This window comes from Melospiza georgiana, chromosome 7, assembly GCF_028018845.1.
Source record: "Melospiza georgiana isolate bMelGeo1 chromosome 7, bMelGeo1.pri, whole genome shotgun sequence".
NCBI lineage: Eukaryota > Metazoa > Chordata > Aves > Passeriformes > Passerellidae > Melospiza > Melospiza georgiana.
In genome coordinates this window covers 14,426,692-14,441,642 of record NC_080436.1, presented here as the reverse complement: position 1 = coordinate 14,441,642, position 14,951 = coordinate 14,426,692, and the positions used below count along the sequence as shown (strand labels likewise).

General features: G+C 39.6%; 1 protein-coding gene across 3 annotated transcripts in view; it reads left to right on the top strand.

The window, feature by feature from the left end:
• ALS2 (alsin Rho guanine nucleotide exchange factor ALS2) overlaps window positions 1-9,225 on the top strand; it is a 36,848-nt gene extending 27,623 nt beyond the window's left edge. For 2 of the 3 annotated variants that reach the window (XM_058027676.1, XM_058027677.1), the window contains exons 23-34: window positions 100-177; window positions 288-421; window positions 2,307-2,495; window positions 2,757-2,874; window positions 3,406-3,563; window positions 4,231-4,353; window positions 4,827-5,003; window positions 5,382-5,427; window positions 5,931-5,992; window positions 6,606-6,755; window positions 7,012-7,108; window positions 8,478-9,225. In XM_058027676.1, coding sequence (XP_057883659.1) covers window positions 100-177; window positions 288-421; window positions 2,307-2,495; window positions 2,757-2,874; window positions 3,406-3,563; window positions 4,231-4,353; window positions 4,827-5,003; window positions 5,382-5,427; window positions 5,931-5,992; window positions 6,606-6,755; window positions 7,012-7,108; window positions 8,478-8,516 — 1,371 coding nt within the window. In that variant the 3' untranslated portion in view covers window positions 8,517-9,225. The remainder of the gene's footprint in view (window positions 1-99; window positions 178-287; window positions 422-2,306; window positions 2,496-2,756; window positions 2,875-3,405; window positions 3,564-4,230; window positions 4,354-4,826; window positions 5,004-5,381; window positions 5,428-5,930; window positions 5,993-6,605; window positions 6,756-7,011; window positions 7,109-8,477) is intronic. The other variant, XM_058027678.1, reaches the window with a different exon arrangement.
• The last annotated feature ends 5,726 nt before the right edge of the window (window positions 9,226-14,951 follow it).

Here is a 14,951-nt window from a genome sequence, read left to right as displayed (position 1 = left end):
CCTAAGAATTAAAAACAGGTTTTCTAAAGTGCATCTTTACATCTGTGGTCTGCCCTTCTGTTATAATTACTGCTTTGTGTTCTTTGATTCTTTTTGTAGGGGGCTGGAATTCTGCTTTCTGAGGATGATACAGTCTATGAGGGGGAATTTTCAGATAACTGGACTCTGAGTGGAAAGGTCTGTATTGCAGTTGTCACTTGTAAACTGTTAACCATCTAAGAAAATAAAAAGGTTGTCATTTGGTTCCCAATGGATTTTAGTTAAATATTTTATTATCTTTTCTTAAGGGAACACTGACCTTGCCAAATGGAGATTATATTGAAGGTCTCTTCAGTGGAGAGTGGGGATCTGGAATAAAAATCACAGGAACCTACTTCAAACCTAGTTTGTATGAGAATGAGAAGGACAAGCCTAAAGCACTGTGAGTGTTGAATAATAAATAATTATTATTTTAAATAATAAATGTGGTTCAGTATAACTTAGGAACAGAAAGATTGTCTTTTCTCAAAGACCGGTCAAAAATACTTCTTCCAAAGAAACAGTGAGGTTTTGAAAACATTTTCCTCTTTCTTGCTGCTAAAGAAATAAGATAAACATACTGTTACAGTTATTCTTGCTTTAATTACTACTTGAATATGCAAATAATGGCATGAAATTACAGGACAGCTGATGTGCTGCTACTGTGCTGTAGCAGTCTAATTTTTTTTTGTTTGTGTTGGAGCTGACTGATAGAACCTGAGTTCACAGCTGCTGCTGACTTCTGAGCTCCTGAGAAAGACTTAAGTTCCATTAAATTGTTAAGTTAATAACAGACCTCTGCCTTCTGCCAGTTACTTTGTTAGCAAATTAATGAATTAAGTGTGTCATTTAATAATGCCAGTGGGGATATATTTGGACAGAGCTGACTAGATCCTCCACTTCTTCCAAACCGTGTGTAAGAAAATAGAAAGTTGCTGATTTGCAGAAAAGCATTTTAATACCGTGGCAAAGATCACTTTGAAAAGTATCTGCAAACCCCTCTGTATAGCAGATGCCTTGGGGTCATTTGCTTAATTATTTCTGGGGAAAAAACCCAAAACATGTTCAAGTTCTAATTGATATATCTTTGAGTAAAAGAAAGCACAGTAAAGAGTTGATGGTGAGATGTTGGTATGTGGTAGCACCATGTAATGGTTTAGCAATTGCTGTATGGGATTCAGTGTCTTGGAAACGTGCTCTGAAATTTCAGATTAAAATGGGAAACACAGCTCTAATATTTTTACATAGATTACTTGTCAGTTGGCTTCCTGAAGCTTTCACTGGTAATTTCTTTTGACAGTGCTGACACCTACAACAGCATGCAAGTTAAGCAGGGCCTCCCTGCTGAACTGAACACTTGCAGCCTTTACAGTTGTCTGCTTTTTACCCCAGTAGGGAGTCTATGAATAAATGTATATACGTATTTTTGAGGATTGCTTGTGAAATAAGGGTTTCATCTATCCTCTTCTGACTGTCTTCAAGTTGAAAATCTTCTGGTATAATTTCTGAAAAGGCTTAGAGCCTACTTTTTCTGCTTTGTGAAACTGGCAGCATGGGGAAATTACCTGTGTTGCTAGTTCTCATCTCAAATATGCTGGAAGAAATATTAATGAGAGGTTTGACAATTTCTGACACTTCATTTAATTCAAGATAGACCTGTTAACCCTGACAGCACTTACTTGTTTTGAGAAAGCTTTTCAAAGCCGTAAATTCATTATATGTCTGAAATATCTTTATACGTGCAAAGAGCTCTTGGTTTTCTTCTGGCTACAGATGATCTCTGAGCTTTGTCTGGCAGTGAAAGGATGCCTGAGCTGGTTTTGCTCTCTATCAGCACATCCCTAACATGCCCTGCAGCATTATCTGTAGCTGCTACTTTAGGGTTAGAAGCTGTGTAGCCATCCTTGGTATTTATGTGGGTAGCTGTGCTACTTGTACACTCCAGGACAGAAAGATACTTGGGACTTACTTATGCTGTGTCCTTGCTATACAAATGTGTCCTGAGACTTCTGAATGGATACCAGTGATAAAGATAAGCACCAGACCTTTGTTGTACCATTTCCTGGAAGGCTGCAAGAAAGAGTAAAACTAACAAGGTTCATAGCTGTCCTCTAATGTAGGTATTAGTAGTAGGTTCTAACTTTATTCTTAGTGATAAAACATGGTTCACAGTAGAGTCTGTTAAGTTTCTCAGCTTTTGGTAAAACAGTGTGAGAGATGAGATTGACATTAGCCATGGGTGGTTTTCAAGCTGAATGTGTTGTTTCATTGCTATTTGATTTTAACAGACCCACTGGTCATTTTATTAGGCGGAAACTTGGGATCCTGGCAGTGTCCCCTGATGAGAAATGGAAGGCAGTATTTGAAGAATGCTGGAACCAGCTTGGCTGTGAGAGCCCTGGCCAGGGGGACAGATGGAAGGCTTGGGACAACATTGCGGTGGCTCTGACCACCAACCGACGGCAGCACAAAGACAGGTAGGCTCCTAGAGAATGTGTCACCAAGCAAGAGAGGATGGAGAGAGAAACTGCAATTGCACTCAGCTCTACACTTGAAACTGGCTGTAAAGTTTTAGTTAAAACAGCAGCAAATCCCAAACGAAATCATAACCTTACTGTTCTGCACTACAAACCCTTCAGGGACATGCTGATGGTTATTACTAGTTGAGTTGTTAATGTCAGGGGTTTTTCCCCATTGTGTGTCTCAACCTGTACAATGTCTGTCTTTTTAAACTGCAGCCCAGAATTACTGAGCCGCTCACATACTCAGACACTGGAAAGCTTGGAGTTCATTCCACAACACATTGGTGCCTTCACCCTGGAAAAATATGAAAATATAAAAAAATATTTGATAAAGGTATTGTGACTGAAATGCTCACATAATAAGGCATGACAAGCTCACTTTGTAATAGCTTTCCTAATTACTTCCATATTTGCACTCTTGTAATCCATAGTTCATGTTTGCTCATCACTTATTATATTGAAGTCCACAACTAAGACTAAAATAATTGAATACCTAATGAATGCTCTCTTAAAGTCACTTTCTGTTCAGTTACTGTTTTCATTCTTTAATGTTGGATCCCAGCAAAGCATCTTGAAATACTTGCTAATTTTTGCATGTCGATTTTAAGAGTACTGAGCAGATGACTAGTCCAAGTAGTAGCGCAAGTTCTTGTACTGTCTTGACTCCTATAAATTGTGTTTAGCTGACACAGAAATTTTATAATTCAAATGGCAATTTGTTAAATATAGCTCATTTTTTAGATACTTGTAATATTTTCTTGTAAGCCTGTTGTTGGATCTTTCACCCATCTGTCTTGGATTCCATTTTTTTAAACTTGTTTGCCATTGACCTATCTGACTGGCCAATTAATATACACTGTCTCAGGCTTGTGATACTCCTCTGCATCCCTTGGGCAAGCTGGTGGAAACGCTGGTGGCTGTCTACAGAATGACCTATGTTGGTGTAGGAGCCAATCGTCGACTGCTGCAGGAGGCTGTAAGGGAGATCAAGTCCTACCTCAAACGCATCTTCCAGCTGGTCAGGTAATGAGACTCATTTCCAAGTCAAACTGCTGCTGAATTCATGAAAGCTGCCCCAAGTCCTGAAGCTGTCTAGTGTTGTACAGTTCAAAGGTGCTGGCATTGTAACTTAATTTTGGGGGTTGTTTGTATTTTCCTATCTTTTTAAGGAGTCTTGAATATTTTGTCAAAAATGGAAAAATTAAACTAGTGTGTTACATCCTTCATTGTATTTCAAAATGTGGCTGTAAGCAGTGTCTGTGTCTGTGGATATCAGTGCTGTGCAAAGACAGTGTTCAAAGGGTATAGAACACTAGTGAGGATAAGGAATCCCAGGGTATTCCATAAAGTTCTTACCAATGGATGAACAATCTTCCTCTGAAGAGCTGGCTTAGCTTCTTGAGAATGTGTCCTGCCAATCTGAAAGCAGAAATACTCCAAATTACTAACAGTTAGAAGCCTTGTCTGGAGGAAAGTGATGTTAATGTAGGAAAGGTGTCCTTGTCAAGGGAGGGGTTGGCATTCCTAAGTTTTCCTCCAGGGAGCTGGTACTCTGTGTGTTACCTATGCTGTCTTAGCCCACCATATATTATTTTTGCTGTCTTTTTTTTCTCCTGTCTTGCCTTAGTGCTGAGATCTGTGGAAACGTGTAGATGTGACCTCAAATGCGTTTATGTGTTTTGCCTTTTAGGTTCTTGTTTCCTGATCTCCCGGAAGAGGGCAGCACAATTCCATTTCTGACGACGGAGTCAAAAGGAAGGCGATCATTTTGCAGTGGGAAATCTGATTCCAGATCGGAATCTCCTGAGCCAGGGTACATAAAGGAAAAACAAAGCATTTGTTGCATTTTTTTTCTTCTTTGGGGGAAGAAAGATAAACAATATTCAACTGATGGATCTAAGCAGTGGTTTATCTTCCCCTTGGGTTGTGATGACAAATTCTGATAAGCAAACTTCCATGTTATGGTTGTAATAAGCATTTCACGCTTGTCCGTGCAGTGGTTCTTTACTTAAAACAAAACTTGCTTTTGTCTGTTATGGGTAAGCAGGTTAAGGCTTGAGCCTGGGCTTCAGAAAAGCATTTTGGATAAGAGCACTGGAGGTAATTTATAATCTTATCAGAGTTGCTATTTGATGGATTTGTACTTATTTCTTTACTCTTATCCCTCATAGAATAGGCTCATGATACATGAAAGATTTGTTCCAATGATTTTCATTCAATTTTTATAGATAACTAGGTTTTTTATGTCTTCCTTTGCAAACCATCCCTTCTGGTTTTTTGTTGCAGCTACGTGGTAACCAGCTTTGGCTTGCTGCTCCCTGTGTTACTGCCACGCCTCTATCCCCCTCTGTTTATGCTCTATGCCTTGGACAACGAGCGTGAGGAGGACATTTACTGGGAATGCGTCTTGCGCCTAAACAAACAGACTGATCTGGCTCTTCTCAGCTTCCTGGGAGTGCAAGCGTGAGTACAGCAAAACAGAAACTGCAACAGGTTATGGCATGTCATTAAGTAAAGCAACTAAAACAAAGCCCCAGCTTTCTAAAGTATTTTCTCTGATTTAAATGCATCTAGACATGTCTTCAAGCTAATTAGAAGGGTTGAGAGTGAATCAGACCTTCCCTCTTCCAAAACAGGGAAGTGGAAGGGATGGGAACGAGGTAAACATTGATGTTGCTCCAAAATCAGAGACATTTCAAATTACAGTTTCCTGGGTACCTGTGTGAGGTGTAGCTGATCCTGGAGGAAGGGCTGCTGTGTCTCAGAACACGATGACTTCATTCCTGTAATGCGAAAAATACGTTAAGATTATGTTTTCTCAGTGGACTATGTTTCTTGCAGGAAGTTTTGGCCAGGAACTGTGTCCATCCTTGGAGAGAGTAGAAAGGTATGTTCATTGGGCCTTGTTTATGTGTTTTGCCCAGTGGTTCTTTCAAGAAACTGAAATCATCAAAGTGATCAAAGAATTTTTGGCCAGGCTCTTTGCTTAAGATATGCCATGTTATTATATTTCCCTTAAGTTTGCCTACTATTTAAATACTATAGTAATGACTTAGCAGGGACACTGGACTCAATCTGCCGAGGTCCCCTCCAGCCCCAGCCATTCTGTGATTTCTTACAGTGGCCATCAGGCCAGCTTTGTCACTCACTGACAGACTTGGCAATGAAATCAAGAGACCTTTGTTTGGTCTCCAGTTATGAAAGTGTGAGAATGAATGTCTAGCATAGAGATTTTCAAGCTGCTTAATTAAGAGAGTTATATCATTATATACTTTCTGCTTAGAAAAAATGTATAGTTTACATTCTTAATCATTATCTTGTTGAAAGAGGCTCAACACTGAACAGTGGGGGTACTGAACCTGCCTGATAAATCTTACCATGATTACACAGGTATCATCAAACACAAAAGATGCCTGCTTTGCCTCTGCTGTTGAATGTTTACAGCAAATCAGGTAATTCTTTGTAATTTGTCTTTCAGTGTTTCACTGTCCCTGCCACAGTAGTATCTGGTTGACTTGACTGGGATCCTTTACATGTCACTCTTTTTTGTTCACCTTTGTAAGAGAAGTCACTAAGACATTTTCCAGTTCTGAGTAAAGATGCAAATTCTCCTGCTGGGGAATGAAGTGTTGCTTCATGAACACGACTGAAAGGTGTCTGTAGGGCACCATTTAGAATCAAGGGCATAAGGATGTCTGTCAAATACACATGTGCATTTCCAAACAGCTGTGGTCAAGTCACCTGAGCATGGGAGGCTTTTCTGTGTCTGTTGTGCAAGAATTTAAGAAATTAGGAATATTTTAGAAAGGAATTTTTCCCCTTTTACTACTATATTAAAACACCATAAAAGTGTGACAAGAGTCTGCCTTGCAGTAGTGTGCCTTGCTGTGGTGCTTGTAACCTGGGTCCTGTGCAGCCTTGGCAGCCCTGGCTGCTGCAGTGTCAATGTCTGACTGACCTCCATGGGCATGGGGAGGGCCATGGTGGCCAGCAAACCCTTCCTAATTTAGATGCAGATCCCTCACTGCTTACTGTTATCCTGGTTTGCTTTTGCTCTCCAAACAGTACCACATTTACCCCAGCTGACAAGCTGAAGGTGATCCAGCAGACTTTTGAAGAGATCTCCCAGAGTGTACTTGAGACCCTTCAGGAAGATTTTCTGTGGTCCATGGATGACTTATTTCCTGTTTTTCTCTATGTGGTGCTACGAGCCAGGTAGGCACCAAGGGTGGCATCAGTCATAAGTGAGCATAGGCAGGACAGGGACTTCTGTGTTAAACACTCCTGCTGCTTGTTATGGGATTACTTACTGGCTTTTTGTAACTACAAATTCTCCAATTTGACTGTTTGCTTTGGTCTGAAAAAGTCTTGAACAGTCTTTATTGTGAAAAAGCCCTGAATTCAGAATTAAGAAACATTATACTGGCAACTTGTGTTCTCATGTTCACTTTCCCACTCTCACATGTGGCAGGATAAGGAATTTGGGGTCTGAGGTGCACTTAATCGAGGACCTGATGGATCCCTATCTCCAGCATGGGGAGCAAGGCATCATGTTCACTACCTTGAAGGTATGAAAATTATTCAGAGTTACTAAAGATTTTCTTTGGAAATAAACAGCTTTTAGCAATGAAGATCAGCTTAGGACAATTATATGAACATTAGGCTATAACTTCTTTGACTTTAATTGAAATTTTTTACTAGGATAGGCAAGGAAATTTAATGTAAAGTTTTGGCTAACCTCCTAATTGCAGGTACCTCTAAGAAAAATGGTGTAATGTGCAAATGTGGATTGCTCAAAGGTAATATTGGTTACTGTTGGAATGTTCTAAATGCTCACTTGTCATTCCCCTGCAACTTAACAAGCCTTACTCTCCCTATAAAAACTGAAATGAAGTGCTTCTTTGGAGATTAGCCATTCCATTAAAGTTTAAGTCTAACATTACATCAAGACTTTCCAAGAATGCAGTTTTAGGGGGAAAAAACCCCACACTGTCACTCTCCACATTTTATTAAGTATTCTTATCTTTTTAAGTATGGGAAAAGGAAGAGTATGTGTTTGGAAGAATATCCTCTTATACACTAAGACATTCATAATAGAAATACATTGTTTTGGTACCTCAAAACGGTTTGTCACGTGGATCTTGGGACAAGTCAGCAGTGTGGAGCCTGTTAGTGGTGTTGTTTTGGAGGGAGGCTGTTAATCTCAAATTTAAGGAAAAATCTTAAACTGAAGTGTTAGGTTATCATGATTGTATTTTCTGTCTGTGCAAACTCAAAAAAGTTGAGTTCCAGAGGATTTTTTTGAAGACCTATTAGTTTCATAATGTTGCAAAAAAGGAAGGTTTGCATTGGTTGAAATTTACTAAGGAACCTACATGGTGGAAGCCAAAGTAGAATCTAACTTGCCATGAGTGCAAATGTTGTCTGAGACATTATATTAAGTTTCTGATCCTGGCTGACCTGACCCAGTGCATATTTGAGCCATCATTAAGAAGTGAATAACTCTCAACATGCAGTCAGGGTGATGGAAACCTTTGCTTTTCACTCTGAGTGCTTTTGAAATGCTTCATCCCTGCATCCTTGTCCTGTAAAAATATTTTCTATTTATGAGTCCCTCTGTCAAAGGGCAAAGAGAGACTTGTAACCAAAAATATACTTTCATCTAGGCGTAGTGGGAGCTGTGAAAGTATGGAGTCCCAAATCATGCTATCTTGCTTGATTAGGTGTTGAATACAATTTGTAACTTAGTCTCCTGTTGCTCATTTTGCTAGCTCTTGTATCAGAAGGTTCTCATGTGTTGAGTGCCACTGTAGCATCGCTGCTTGTAGAGAGCCTTGTCCTCCGTTTTCTTGCACAGGGAAAAAAATCAACCTTTTTGTGTGTGATGCTTTGCTGTGAACTGGCAATTGTGCTAATCTGAACTTTGTTTTAATTCAGGCATGTTACTACCAGATTCAACATGAAAAGCTTACCTAGACCATCATTTACAACCTGCCTCTGTGGGACAATTTGCTCAGTGGAACTTCACTAATAACCACTTTCCTGAAATGGCCCTTAGAAATTACTTGGTTATGGTTTTGCTGCTACAGATGAAAATATTCAGTTATTTCTTCTGAACTCTCAGTTCTAAGATTCAACTGAATCAAGACTGCAGCCAGCTTTCTGTGAAGTGGTGAAGTTAAAGACTTGGTTTGTCAAGTACCTACCAAGAAGAAATACTTTCCTGTTCTAACAGAAAGATAATTTACTCCTTTTAAATTAACCGTGCTGCACAAAGGCATGGCATCTACATAGAACACGTGAGAGTCTGGACCGCATGGCTTCCAAAGCAGTGGGTTTGTTTTTATTATTCCTGGTCTGTCAGCAGAAATGTTTAAAGGGAATGAATTGCACCACAGAACCATTTGGTCTTCCTGAATTAAGCTGTATGTTTGTTTATTTAAGAAAATAGAAATATGTTAGTATTTATAATGGGTACCTGTAGTGTGTTTGGCAATAACGGTTTTGAGGTATCTGTGTTGAACAGCATTGCTGAATGCAGTATTCATGTGCTGTTGTGAAATAATCACACTGTTATGGACTTCCCTATTTACTAGAATTGTAAATATACAGGCATTTACCATTCTTTCTGTTTATGAAATAAATAAAAGGCACTGACCACTTCAGATTTTGGCACTGAATGAAATGCTGTGCAGTGTTCAGTTTGCTTACCCTGAGGACAGATGCTCTCTCTGTCAGCCCTTGTGGGCTGATGAAGAAGGGTGCTCTTACACAGATGTGCTGGGTTGGCCTTGGTTAACACCAGGCTCCTCTCTCACTCCCCTCCTCAGCAGCAGGTGATGTCCAGTCCCTTCCTGGGAAGGAGGGCTTGGCATGCAGAGCTGTTGCCTCAGAAGCGAACTCCTGGCACCAATGCCAAGCTCTTCCCACTGCAGGAAGCTCCTGGGCAGTTCACCCCGCAGGCTGTGTTGGGGTGGCTGCTCCAGTGGGTTTGGAACTCTGCTGTGGCTCCTGGTTCTGCCTGTGCCAAGCCAGAGCTGCCTCTGAGGCAGAGCTTCAGCGCTTCCATGCTTCCCACTCGGAGCAGGACACACTGGGCTGTCTCTCCTGGCACTAATTACAAGGTGTTTCCCTGCAGTCCCTTAGCATGATCCTGATCACACCTGCTGGAGCACTGCACCTCGGAGGCTGCAGAGAAGGCATTTCCCTGGGGAAGGGAATCTGTGAGTGTGTGTGTGTTCTGTGGTTTAGGGCTAACTTCATTTATACCAATAACACTGGTGGGTAACTGGAGTACTGTAGGTGCCAGGACTGACTCAAAAAAAAAGAAAACTGAGGGGAAATGTAGATTACAGAATGTTATAGTAGCTTAAGTTATGTTAGACTCCATAGATAATGCTTATCATATTTTGAAATAGTGGTCACGGCTTGTATATTGGCATCTAAATGGAAAGAACCCGTATGCCAAAATACTGTTGTGTTGAACAACAGTAGCAGTTTTCATACTAAAGTAAAAGTAATTGGTATTTTCAAAATTATTTCTAGTTTTATCAGAGATGGGGAAAGAGTAATTCTGGAATGATGATATTTAAAACTACTGTTAAATTGCAACTATAGTGATGAGAAAATATAGAGAGAGGACTTAATGTTTACAAAACTTAGTGTTGGCTTAATCTTATTTTTTAAATTATACTGAATAATTGAAGGAGAGATAAGCAATAATATGAATAAAAGGGAAGCTATAAAAAGCTAACTTGAAAAGGGGAGAAGACACAACTAGAGGTGAAGAGCATAATGAAGGACAAGGCAGAATTCAAACACTTCATCTTGCACTAGATGCAGCCTTTCCATGCAAGCATCTCTTGTAAAAAAAAATTAACTGAAGCCTGTAGGAACAGAACTGCCCTTTAAAATGGGGCTATGCTGAACAGCTGAGTAAAGCAATGGCAATTTTCATCTGCAGGAGATCTGAATTCAGGATTTGTTTTGCCTTTTGTGGGAGTCGTAACCATGAAAAACAGATTTGGGAATGTTTTTTCCCCCTATAACTGCTTTGAATTAGCATTTGTTGTATTTGGATATTTCAGAAGAAAGGATTTTAATATTACATTTTGTTTCATATGAAGTCCCAGATTGATTTTGTGCCTTAAACCAAAAATGTAACTAGAAATGGGAAATTCTTTTGTATTATTTCTGCTTTTCAAGAACAAGGCGTAGCTACGAATATGTAGTAGCTTAAATGGTGTAACTTCATTGGCTGTGAATGGTGCAAAGCTGAGAACTACAAAACCCAAAGGATACATCTGCCTTTACATGTATAAACACAGAGAGAGGTATGTATGTATGTATACACTCAATCTCCTAGAAAAAGTAGTGGTATCACATATGAATTGAGCTTGGCTGAATTAGGGAGGCAGACAGTCTGGGCTGGATTATTTTTGGTCCTTCTGATATATAGCTCAGTTATTAGCTGAAGAGAATCCCTGGATTAAATGTGCTTCTGACACAGATTCCACTTTACAGCCGATCGGGGCTGGGATGTGCTAGGAAATCAGTGCAGAGCAGCTTTGATTTGTGCCTTGCTGTAACTAACAAAGAAATGAGTTAACCTGCAGGACCTTTCCAGCTGGATTGCTTCAGGGTAATTACTTTTTTCTCTTTTTTTTCCTCTTTAATGGAAAGCCAAGTATTTCCTGTGCTGCAGCAGAAATCCTGTAACCAGCCACAGAAGATCAACACTGGTGTTGCAGATTCTCACTGCAATCACAGGCACAGTAGCTGCAGACAGACCCCAAGTGATGAGCACCCTATTGACTGGGAAAATTGATGAGAATAAGAAGCTATTTAGGTGAGAGACGATGTAAAGTAGTTTTTTTATGCTAGAAAAGGGTTAAGGGGATTTGTTCTCTTCTCCCTGGTAATGAGTAGTTCTAAGGTTAGGTTTCTGCGGATTAGAAAGGAGAGGATGTCCATAGATTAGCTGGGGCAGTGAGGTTACTTGCTGTACTAACATCCAACAAATACTCTTTCCCTGTGGAAATTCTACATGAGCTGAACATGGCGTATTCTGTGGGGTTTGCAGGTAAGAAAATTTGCACTGTACTGAAACCATTTTCCCCATGTAAATGTGAAATTAGTTTCCTCTTATAGCTATAGCAAAGCTATTTAAACTTCTGATACCTGTTTCATTCTTGTTAGCTAAATATTAGAGGAGAGTATGAATGCGGAGTCGGAGCTTGAAAGGGAATTTTTTCCTCAGTCCTAATCTTCACAAAACTATTCTTGTTTTAGAAATAGGTAAGGAAACTACCTGTTCTGCTATGTTGAGAGATAATGCAGAAAAATGTGTGCCTGATGCGGGACTGTAAAACAAATCCTTTTTTGAACAACCTAGCTGTGTACTTCTAAGTTGATTTAATATCAATACAGTGGTAGGTTGTTTATTTAGGGGGCTTTTGATAGTTTGATTTCTTTTCTATAAGCCCAAGCTGTTGGCAGTAAACATCTGGAAGTAAAGCTGGCTGCCCCTCATGACTGCATCCAAGTGTTGTCTGTGCTGCTCTTTTGGGCAGCGATGTTTTGGCAGCTCTTAGCCCATGTAAACAAGGCACTCTGCCCAGCACTGCAGCTCTAAGGTTGTTGGAGGGAGGCAGAATGAACCACCACTGAATACATCTGAGTACAGAGAGTAGCAGCATTAATTACCTCACATGTGCAGGTGTGATTGTGTGAAATCTCACTGAATGCCTGGTGTGAACATAACAGTTTTTCAGGTTTTTTTTTAAACTCTACTGCCTTTGACTTCCATTAAGAGGTGCTTGGGTATGAGATAAGGATAAATGGTTTCAAAGGCTTAAGTTGTGTCAATTTATTCCATTAATATTTAGGGTTGCTGCTTTAGCTAAAACACTTTAGTGTGTCAAAAAGTATACGAAGAGCAAGATTGTTCTTTACACTGACTAGAAAAGAAGCAGTCAGACTTCAGTAATGACACTGGCCTAATTAAGCTTATTTAATGCAGAACAAAAAAGTCCCAAACAGGGCATGTGGTTTGAGTTGTTGAATCGTTCCCACCATTTTTTTTTTTTTGCCTAATCAGTTTGCTGATTTAGAGTGGCAACAAAAGCTTTCACAGAGTGTTTCCTTCCCTCAAGCTAATCTGCAGTCTTCAATATGCCAAATCATTAATTATGGCAAAATTAAAGATAGGAGTAGTTTTCCTTGTAAAAGGCTGAAGTCTAACATATTGACTAAAGCAGTGTGTGAGAGCAGGGGCATGATGTTCTGGATGTCAGGTTCTCTGGTGTTGTCCCCTTCAGAGGCTTGACAAGATGCAAAATTGTCCACTTAAAGACAATTCTGAAACTTTATTAAAACAGGGCTTAGGTTCCCTTGCAGCTCTAGCCCTCTTGTCTGTTTGACAATTAGGGTCAAGGAATTTTATACTCTGCTGCTGAAGGAGTAGCTCAAGTTTGGGATAACTGATGTCTGCAGACTTGAGGTGACTGACACATTTTGACTCAAATTCTGGCACACTCAGTGTGGATATCCAGTTCTTTCTCTGACAACAGACAAAGACAAATGTCTTCTATTAATGAGCATCTGTAGTTGCATGCAATACACGTGAATGGGAAGGCCCTTACACTGCCTGGGAGATTAGTCAGGTAAGCCTTTTAGCAAGAATTTCCATCTAATTTATTTAGATCCCTGGATGAGGAGACCCTGAGCTCTGGCCTTGGAGTCTATGTAGATATAAGTGTCAGGAAATAAAGGCACAGTAGTAATTCTGTGTTTATTTCAGCCCTGACCTTTGCCCTTAGGCAAGCAATCCAGTAGGTCTCTTTCTAAAGAAGCAACTCTTCCTCTCTTCTGGTAGTGACTTTTTCAGCATCTCTTGCTACTGACAGCTTCTGAAACCAGGCTTCACACTTGGAAGCTGCTTTCCTTTTGCTGTGTGTAAATACAAAACAGCTACTAATTTATGACTGAGGTGAGCTGTGGTGGTCACAACTTGACGGATTTTGATTTTCAAATACCACTTCTGTTAGTGTGAGCATAAACTCTGTGGTTTAAGATGACAGCAATGGATGGAAAGGTTTATTCCTAGAACTCTGATAGCTGTAGCTTAGGGTTTCACTCAACAAGGCAAGCAAAACCTGCAGTAGCTTTCCCAGATTTTTGGGAAATCTGAGGTTCACCTTCAAGATAAACTGTGTCCAAAATTTCTAAACACACTCAAGTTGCTCCCAGTTCTGTTCTCTGTGGAAGCTGTACTGATACCAGAAGCTGCAATGCTCTGGGGAAAAATTAATCCCTTTAAAATATTCAAGGGGCAATGATATTGCTTTTGTTTAAGCAGAATTGGAAATATTTTAGCATATCCAGAAATGTTTTTTGTTTCCAGGTGCTTTGTCTCCATTAAGAAACAGGTTTTCATGACTAGATTTATATATCTTGCTTTGTTAAATCCATCATTAGGCAGATCAACTAAGCTTAAAAATGGGGAAGGCAAATTTTCAAGGGAAAGAACTGAGACTATTGAAAATATTAAATAATTGCAGGTCAAACTCCATTTGTACTGAGGGAGGATCAAACTATAATTTTGTGAATCTTTGAAAGAAAAAAACGTAATTGTAAAAGCAGTCTTCTGGTTAGAATTTCAATAAGATGTACCATTGAATATCTTGTAGAAGTAACTTGAAATGAATTGCCCAGACTCAGTAATAAAATGTTTGAGTCATAATCTCATAATTTATTACTTTTTCTCCCTTAATTTCCACTGCCTTTTGGAAGCAGTTTTATGATTTAACAGGAGAGAGAGGAATTATGTTCTAAAAATAAGTATTAAATGCAGTAAAAGTGACAGTAATGCCTTCTGCTTTTGTAAGCAGATCAAGATAATACTTTTCCTGCCTGTACCTTTGCTGTTTTCTGTCTACAGAGCAATCTAAAGGAAAATGGCTGCCTTTTTACTTTATTCATCCAGGAGATAACCTACTGTGTATTTAGCAGAATTTGGTGTAATGCAATCACTGTGCCTCACTGGGGTTCACTATTGGCTGAGGTGCTCAGATATCTGATGTTAGTTTTTTTGCTTGTAGTCTAAGTTGAGTGGCCAGTTGAAATATTTAATTCTTTAAGAGTAATCTACAATACTGCTAATCATGACAATACCTTTACACTTGTATCAAGTGTGAAGTTAAATCAGCTAGGATGTAATGAAGATTTTGAACTACTTAAGAGCTTTCATACATAGCTTCTTGATGCTTCAGGGTATAAATGCAGTGTGTGGTGTTCCCTGGGGGGGAATTTCCATACTACTTTGAGAAGAAGAGTTCAGAGAATTCTCTGAAGCAATCCTGTACTGCATTGTTTGCCATGAACAGCAGATTGAAGAACTTCTTCCAGTTT